General features: G+C 40.3%; 1 protein-coding gene across 1 annotated transcript; it reads left to right on the top strand.

The window, feature by feature from the left end:
• The first annotated feature begins 756 nt into the window (after positions 1-756).
• On the top strand, positions 757-8162 carry rnf181 (ring finger protein 181). The gene is made up of 6 exons (XM_060884177.1): positions 757-980; positions 1440-1553; positions 2122-2255; positions 6607-6722; positions 7021-7095; positions 7635-8162. The coding sequence occupies exons 2-6, from the start codon at positions 1468-1470 to the stop codon at positions 7692-7694; spliced, it is 471 nt and encodes a 156-aa protein (XP_060740160.1). The 5' UTR covers positions 757-980; positions 1440-1467; the 3' UTR covers positions 7695-8162.
• Positions 8163-9081: the final 919 nt, after the last annotated feature.

Here is a 9081-nt window from a genome sequence, read left to right as displayed (position 1 = left end):
TCCGAATACCTGTGATGCAGTTCCGCTCATTGTCCTAAGTGTTCTGATATGTCACATGTCAATGTTGTGGAAAGTTATGATTTTGCTTATTTTGGGGGCGGGGCTGCATGTGATATCACGCGATGCAGGCAGAATACACGTGACGCAGTTCCCCTCATTGGGCTGAGCATCTTGATATGTCGTAACATGTCCACGCATACTTTGGGGGTGGGGCTGCACGGTATGTTAGATGACGTGATCAAAATACCCGTGAGGCATTCCCCGTCATTGTGCTGAGTGATTTAGTGGCGTGACGTCACGTGGGGCGTCACCAGAATACCATTATTATTCTGGATTGAATACTGGGGTGCCAATACTTTTGGAGTTGAGGGTTTGGACGATTCGTGTGAATACTGTACAGGGATTCTACTTATTATTACACTACATAGCACAATACATTCCATTCTTAATGTTAAATTAAATTAGAATTAATTAGTCAGACAGGAAGGATTTCAGGAAGCAGGAGCGTGGTCAATGTTGTAAGTAAAACGCGGAATGGAGTTTAATTTATTAGGGCATTCCTCAAGCAGAATGGATTCGACTGGCGGCGCTCTGAAAAGTAAAAAAAAAAAGACATATGCGCTGAATAGAGACGGTAAAAGTGGGTGGGTCCTGTCCCACACACATATAATGGTTCCGACGACCATGAATTTCACACATTAACAAATGAACAACAAATAAAAATGAATCACCCGCCGCTCGTCCGTTACAAACCGAAACTCTACACCGGAAGTGACGAATCCGTGTAGCATTGGCTGCCTCGCAATCAGCTCCTGATTTAATCTAAAAGTGCACTACACAGTGCGTGAAATGCGGTGTTTGTTACAGTTTATAGTGCACTTGTATAGTGAGTTAGGAGGCTTTGGGAGAGGACCGAGTGATGATGATAATGCAGAGTTAGCTCCGGGTTTAACCGTGAACACAGAGCCGACTACCCTCCGGTAATACAGACTTAATGAAAAATGATAAACAATCATTCATTTGATGTATAGTCACTTGTTTTTACTGTCTCTTTTAAGTTTGCGTTATGACAGTTTGTTAGCAGAGTCGCTAATTTAGTAAACTAACTAGCGTGTTTGCTAATATGGTTCTAGTGCGAGGAGTTTGGTGTTTTATCAGAAATGTAGCTACATATCGCTCATAAAATAAAGTGTGCTCTGTACTTTTATAAATCTCCTCAGTACTGAGCTGTAAGTGTGTGTGTGTGTGTGTGTGTGTGTGTGTGTGTGTGTGTGTGTGTGTGTGTGTGTATGTATGTATGTATGTATGTGTGTGTGTGTGTGTGTGTGTGTGTGTGTGTGTGTGTGTGTGTGTGTGTGTGTGTATGTATGTATGTATGTATGTGTATGTATGTATGTATGTATGTATGTATGTGTGTGTGTGTGTGTGTGTGTCCTCAGGACTGAGCAGTAAGAGTGTGAGTGCATCATGAGCTCATATTTTGATGAACATGACTGTGAGCCCACAGACCCACAGGAGCAGTACAGAGAGAACGCACTGCTGGAGCTGGCCAGGTCATCATCTACACTTGCACATATAAACACTCTGACAAACTCTTACACACATTTTTAGCCACACACAAATCTTCTGTTTAATGCTGTTACATTACTCTAAGACCACACATAACAACACCTCACACTTAATACACATTATGACAAAGCTTTAATTCACTGTCTAAAATGGTACCAGCATGATACTGGCCCTGTGCTCCTGTGCATGGTGAGCTCCATGAACACGCGATGTGTTACAGTTGGAGTAGAAGGACACTACACTGCATCGAATCTCGATATCCCAAAATCAGTGTCTGATCTAACTGATGCTCTATTAGCTGAATGATTAAAAATCCCCTCAGCCACGCTCTAGACTCTAGCAGATGAATGGAGGTGGTTCTAGCAGCAGAGTCTGCTGAGTATTGATGTGCACAGTATTGGAAGACAATGTCTAACAAACTCATATGGGTGTGATGGGTACGTGGGGAACATACATTTGGCCATATAGAGTATTATGCTATTGGAGAGACAGATTCAACAATGTGTTTTCTTTCAGAGATGTTTCTCTATTTATGTGCTTTTTTTTTTCCAGGACTCTGATTCAAGGTTTGGATGTGGATTTTGGGTCTCTCAATGTTTCGGAGTGGGATCAGCGTCTTCCTCCTCCTGCAGCCAAAAATGTAGTGCAGAATCTTCCTCTGATCGTCATATCCCCACAGCAAGCAGGTACCATCGAACATCATCAGAAGCAGATCATTATTACGACAGGTTCTGGTGAATTACTGGGCTGTGCAGGACTTAAACAAACCACCTTTTCCTTCTGCATTGAAGAGTCCAGTGGAGATGACTTTGGCTTTAAATTTTCACTTTGTTTGATCGATTTAGACAGAGCCTGAGGAAAGAGTCTCAGATATCAGAATCAGTTTTATTGGCCAAGTGTGTTGACACACAGGGAATTTGGTTCAAGCTGTTTCAAAAGTACAGACATAAATAACACTATACTATACAGTATTGTTCAAAATAATAGCAGTACAATGTGACTAACCAGAATAATCCAGGTTTTTAGTATATTTTTTATTACATGGCTATATGGCAAACAAGTTACCAGTAGGTGCAGTAGATTCTCAGAAAACAAACAAAACCCAGCATTCATGATATGCATGCTCTTAAGGCTGTGCAATTGGGCAATTAGTTGAAAGGGGTGTGTTAAAAAAAAATAGTAGTGTGGCATTCAATCACTGAGGTCATCAATTTTGTGAAAAAACAGGTGTGAATCATGTGGCCCCTATTTAAGGATAAAGCCAGCACTTGTTGAACATGCATTTGAAAGCCTGAGGAAAATGGGTCGTTCAAGACATTGTTGAGAACAGCGTACTTTGATTAAAAAGTTGATTGGAGAGGGGAAAACCTATAAAGAGGTGCAAAAAATTATGCCTTAATGGAGAACAAAACCAGAGAGACGTGGAAGATAACGGAAGACAACCATCAAAATGGATCGAAGAATAACCAGAATGGCAAAGGCTCAGCCAATGATCAGCTCCAGGATGATCAAAGACAGTCTGGAGTTATCTGTAAGCACTGTGACAGTTAGAAGACGTCTTTGTGAAGCTAATCTATTTTCAAGAATCCCCCGCAAAGTCCCTCTGTTAAAAAAAAAAAAGGCATGTGCAGAAGAGGTTACAATTTGCCAAAGAACACATCAACTGGCCTAAAGAGAAATGGAGGAACATGAGAGTAAAATTGTTCTTTTTGGGTCCAAGGGCCACAGACAGTTTGTGAGACAACCCCCAAACTCTGAATTCAAGCCACAGTACACAGTGAAGACAGTGAAGCATGGTGGTGCAAGCTCCATGCCACACAGATGTGAAGCAGTTTTAAAAAACTGTGGTCATACAACTAAATATTAGTTTAGTGATTCACAGGCTTGCTAAATTCTAGAAACAAAAACGTTTGTACTAAATAGTTTTGAGTTTGTACAGTCAACGGTACACACACCCCTTTCAACTAATTGCCCAATTGCACAGCCTTAAGAGCGTACATATCATGAATGCTGGGTCTTGTTTGTTTTCGGAGAATCTACTGCACCTACTGGTAACTTGTTTGCCACGTAGCAATAAAAAATATACTAAAAACCTGGATTATTCTGGTTAGTCACATTGTACTGCTATTATTTTGAACAATACTGTACATTTAGCTTGGACTATACAAGACAATACAGACAATGTGAGACAATATAGACAGTACGAGTATTAAATAGGAATACAGAATATATGACAGATCAGTAATGTACATAAAGTGTGAGAGTGCATGGTAGTGCAAATAACAGTATTGTGCAATATTATGTTTTTGTACAATATACAATAGTGTGTGTAACATATACGGATGATGTGATGACTGACAGTTCATAATATTCAGAATAGAATTATGGTGAGTTGTCAATCAGGGTGATTGCCTGGGAAAAGAAACTGTTCCTCTGTCTGGCAGTTTTGGTAAGCAAAGCTCTGTAGTGCCTGCCAGAAGGGAAAAGCTGAAAGAGGTTGTGTCCAGGGTGTGAAGGGGCAGTAGTGATTTTTCCTGCCCGTTTTCTGGTTCTTGTGTCATACAGGTCCTGGGGAGTGGGCAGGGGGGCACCAATTTTTTTTGGCTGTTTTTACTGTGTGTTGCAGTCTGTTCCTATTCTGTTGATGCTCCAAACCAAATGGTGATGGATGTGCACAGGACAGATTTAATGACTGCAGTGTAGAACAGCATCAACAGCTCCTGTGGCAGACCATACTTCCTTAATTGATGTAGAAAGTACATCTTCTGCTGGGCCTTTTTGATGATAGAGTTTATGTTGCACTCCCATTTCAGGTCTTGGGAAATGGTAGAGCCCAGAAACGTGAAGGCCTCCACAGATGACACCGGGCTGTTGGATATTGTGAGGGGGGAGTAGTGTTGAGGGGTCTTTCTTAAAGTCCACTATCATCTCCACAGATTTGTTTAGCTCTAGACTGTTCTGACTGCACCATAGCAGCAGCTGCCTCACCTCCTGCCTGATATGCAGACTCATTGCTATCTTGGATGAGTCCGATGAGCAGAGTATCATCTGCAAATTTCAGAAGTTTTAACAGTTTGGTCACTTGATGTGCGGTCATTAGCATAGAGCATAGGTCACTAACAGGCGGACCGTGGTCCGGGTCCGGACCCAGAAGCTGTCTAGTACGGACCCGGACCTACGGCCAAAACAAAAGGTTATGATTTAAAACTTGACGAAGCGCTTCTATTTTACCTGACACAGCTTTTGCAATCTTTACGGTAAAGGTAGTTGAAACGCAAAGACCAATTGCATGCGAGTTAAGCCATCCCACGCGATACGACTCAGCCAATCAGGTCTGTGCATTGCTGAAGTAAAAACAGCGACTCAACAGTGCAAGACAGATGAGAGAGAATTAGAGTAAAGTTACACATGAAAGAAAGATAGCGATACATGTAGAAAACAAAGGGAGAGAAACAGACGAGTGTGACGGAGAAAGGGAGAATATAGAACAAATGCCACTCTCCAAAAAAAGAAAAGTGGACAGCGAAAACATATAATCCAGAATGGACAGACTCATTTCTGTTCACACTTCCCACTTCACACTAAACCAGTGTCTCATATGTTCAGAAACTGGGGCACTTATTAAAAGTGGCAATGTGAAACGCCATTATGAGACAAAACATAAAGGTTTTGAACAAACATATCCACTCAAATCTGAAGACAGCGTCCCTGAGACAGCTTTCCCAGGTCTGAGGAAAGTAGCCCTATACATCCTGACCATGTTTGGCTCTACATACAACTGCGAGGCAGCTTTCTCTACAATGAACATAATCAAAACTAAATATGGTTCCAGGCTCACTAATGAGCACCTCCACATGTGTATGAGAACGGCCCTGACTCCATTCAAGCACAGGTTTAACATCCTGCCAAGATAGAGCTCAGTTCTCTCACTGAGATATAAAAGGGAAAGTTAAGCACTTTTAAACATACACAATTCTCTTATTTTGAAATGTAGCCCTACTTTTATGTATTTAATGAGGTTATACATGTCTACAATCATACATATGTTCAGTTCTATGTTACGTGAGAATAAATATTGTCAAAAGGTTTTTGAATTGTTTTTGAACTGAATTTAAACGTTAAAACTGAACTGGTTTTTGTACTGATTTTATTTGATTTGACAGTCAGGTATTGATTGCTTGCAGATGTTAATACAGCTACTAGGCTACTTATATATAGCTAGGCTATACTTTTTATATATATATATATATATATATATATATATATATATAAAAAAAATATACACTAGGCTAAATATATATCACACTAACTAGTTAGACATTATGATCTTCCGGACCTTTGCTTCAAGAAATTTTCTCTTATTGGACCTCTTTAAATTTTAGTTGAATACCTCTGGTATAGAGGGAGAATAGCATGGGGAAAGGATACATCCCTGAGGAGAGCCAGTGCTTACTGTACGAATACTGGAGGTAACACCTCCCAGTCTCACCTGTTGTTTCCTGCCTGTTAAGAAGCTGGTGATCCACTGACAGATGGCAGGGGATATAGTGAGCTTTAGGAGTTTGGAATGGAGAATTTCCAGAATTATTGTATTAAAATTAATATTCTGCCTGTATTTTGGAAGTTCAAGCGTTAGTTTTGCTCTGTTAAAGTCTCCAAGGATTATAAAAAGAGAATCCGGATTTTCCCCCAGCGGAGGATGCAAAGTCTTTGTTTGTTCTATTAAGAAGAATCAGTCAGTTTTGTTCGACAATAAGCGGAGGTTCCATGTACCATAGAGAGCAGCTGCTTCTCCAACCAAGAGCTCCAAAAGAATTTTTGGGTTTGTAAAAACTGGTGAAAAAGTGTCTGGTGTAAACTGCCTGATGTTAAGCAGTTCTTCTCTAGTGTAAGTTATCAGGATAGGGTAACCAAACACACAGACAGTAAACAAAAAGAATGTAAGTACTAGAGAGAGTCGTGCCGAGGCTGCCATCCGTGGTGCCATCTTGAATCGATCGTGTGTGTGTGTCTCACAGATGATCTCTGTTTGATTAGATAAAGGGTTGAAGTGTCCAGTGTGTCTACTGGAGTTTGAGGAGCAGGAGACGGTACGAGAGATGCCCTGCAAACATCTGTTCCACTCCAGCTGTATCCTACCCTGGCTGGGAAAGGTGAGAAACACACACACACACACATACAACCAGACAGTAGGAGCCACAAAGACAGATTAGAAATACACAGAGAGTTAGGGGGTAGGGAGGGAGGCAGACAGTGAGAGAGAGGCAGACAGACAGACAGACAGACAGACAGACACACACACAGAGGGGGGGATAGACAGAAAGCTAGAGAGAGACAGATAGGGATAGAAGGATTCTTAGACACACAGACAGACAGAAAGACACAAACACAACCATTACTGTGTGTATTCTTGAGACTTGATAAGACTGACATTAGACCTGTTTGTTTCAGACCAATTCGTGTCCTCTGTGTCGACTCGAGCTGCCCACAGACAACCCAGACTACGAGGAGTTTAAAAAAGACAAAGTGAGCAAACATGATACATAATCCAGTTCACTAATTCATCTCTCACACACACAGTCATGTTTTATGAAATAATCATTTCAGACGTCACCGTAATCACCTTGTGTCTCCTTGTTCCACACCCTGTCCTGTGTGTCAGTGTGTTTCTGCTCTCACACTCCTGATTCAGCTTATTAACACTCCTGTCCTTGTGCACATGGGAGGGTAACAGCAGCTTATTGTGAGAAACACTTATTACATAGCACTCAGTGATGCTTAGTGTTACAGAGTGTAATTAGTTTAATAAGGAACTTGTCATGGTGATAATGCTTATTTCCTCACAAACGCGCACACACACAAGGCTATGTGATTCTAACTCTTTAATACTGGAGTGACTGTGAGGTGTTTGTTGCCCTCTGTGTGTTGCTGTGGCATAATGATCACAGTCGTATAAGTAGGGGTGTGTGTACACATGCACTCATTAAGCTCATAATGAACAGACTTACTTATGATTTACCTGAATGAATAATTAACAATAATAAAATGATAATGTGTGTGTGTAGGACCGGAGAAGACAGAGAGAACACCGTCTGGAAGATCTGCATGGGGCCATGTACACATGACGCACACACACACACTTACACATTTTAAATGCAGGGCTTAAATCATGACATGTGGCTTTGACATGCTGCTGTCTCTCAGATGCAAGTAAGTTGGACCAGGTTTCTATAAATCTAAATTATGTTAAACTCCCGAGTTTGTTTGATCGTGTACACAGTTCTTTCGATTGTCTTAATGTTTTGTATGATTTTAGCAGAAAATTATTGAGGCTTTTATTAAAACACAGAAAATTGTGCATTGTGAAACGTCTGAACGTTATGTCACAATCCTGCTATATATTTTTGTGGTTTCTTAAAAAAAAAGAAGAATAAAAAAATGAGTGCTAAATTGCTTGTACTGGAGTTACGGTGGAAAAATGTGTGAATCATTTTCAACTGGGAAAAGTAATGCTTGTTTATCTCTATTTCGTATCAGTTATACATGTTGCATATAATTTATTTAAATAAAAAAAACCTTTGTTTTCTAATTAATCAGTAAATATGTTTCAGTGTTTATAAATATAAAATGAATTGCTATAACAGGGTTCCCGCAGGGTCTTAAAAAGTCTTAAAAGCATTGAATTTATTAATTTGGAAATAATACCTTAAAAAGTCTTTAAAAAGTCTTGAATTTTGATGTTTGGGTCTTAAAAATTGTGCTGTATGTAACTTCTCCATATTGTCATTTTCCTCTAAAGTTTCATTTGTCAACCACGATTATTTAGATTAAATGACGTAGTATAAAAGAGTGGCGGAACGCAACGCAGCCCCGGGTCACCGTACAAAATACTGCGAACACGCGATGCCTTCAGTAAAGGAAGATCACGCGCTACGACACCACAGCCATAGACTACAACACAACAACATAACAAGCAAAGGAGAAGCGCGAGAAATCAATGAAAATCTCAGCATTCCACAGGAGAGGTTGACTGACGTAGTGTTAATTTCGTCAGACGAGACGAGACGAAATATGTTCGTCAACAACCTAAAATCTCTCTTCATTTTCGTCTACAATTGTCTCTGCTTTTTCATCAGCTGTTACGCCTATTCAGCACGAGTTCGCAGCTTCGCGCTGTTGCTCAAGTTACCGCTTATTATATTGCTACCTACCAAATAAATCGATAATTCGACTCAAAATGATGATTTAAAAAGGAGTTTATTGATTTAAAAACAATTGTATTGCTTCCTCTTAAGAAAATACTGCGCTCCGTCTCTACGGTTAGAATCCTGTGTGTCCATGACAACGCTCTGTTTTTCATGGCAACGGTGTGTTATAGTTCGCAGCGGTCTGTTATCAAGAAATAAAATAGTGTGTGCGTAGAAAGAATTCGTCCACACGCCGCTCAAAAAAAAAATAAAATAAAATAAATAAATAAATATATAGTCCTGAGCGCAAGTCCACCGTCTAGTC

The sequence above is a fragment of the Tachysurus vachellii genome, chromosome 12 (assembly GCF_030014155.1).
Source record: "Tachysurus vachellii isolate PV-2020 chromosome 12, HZAU_Pvac_v1, whole genome shotgun sequence".
Lineage (NCBI taxonomy): Eukaryota > Metazoa > Chordata > Actinopteri > Siluriformes > Bagridae > Tachysurus > Tachysurus vachellii.
The sequence above is the reverse complement of the archived record's forward strand: the minus strand, read 5'-3'. Positions and strand labels throughout refer to the sequence as shown.

Coding starts and splice junctions, on each gene's coding strand:
- rnf181 (XM_060884177.1), top strand. CDS start 1,468: ATGAGCTCATATTTTGATGAACATGACTGTGAGCCCACAGACCCACAG. Junction 2,256..6,606: donor CATATCCCCACAGCAAGCAG/GTACCATCGAAC, acceptor CTGTTTGATTAG/ATAAAGGGTTGAAGTGTCCA. Junction 7,096..7,634: donor AGGAGTTTAAAAAAGACAAA/GTGAGCAAACAT, acceptor GTGTGTGTGTAG/GACCGGAGAAGACAGAGAGA.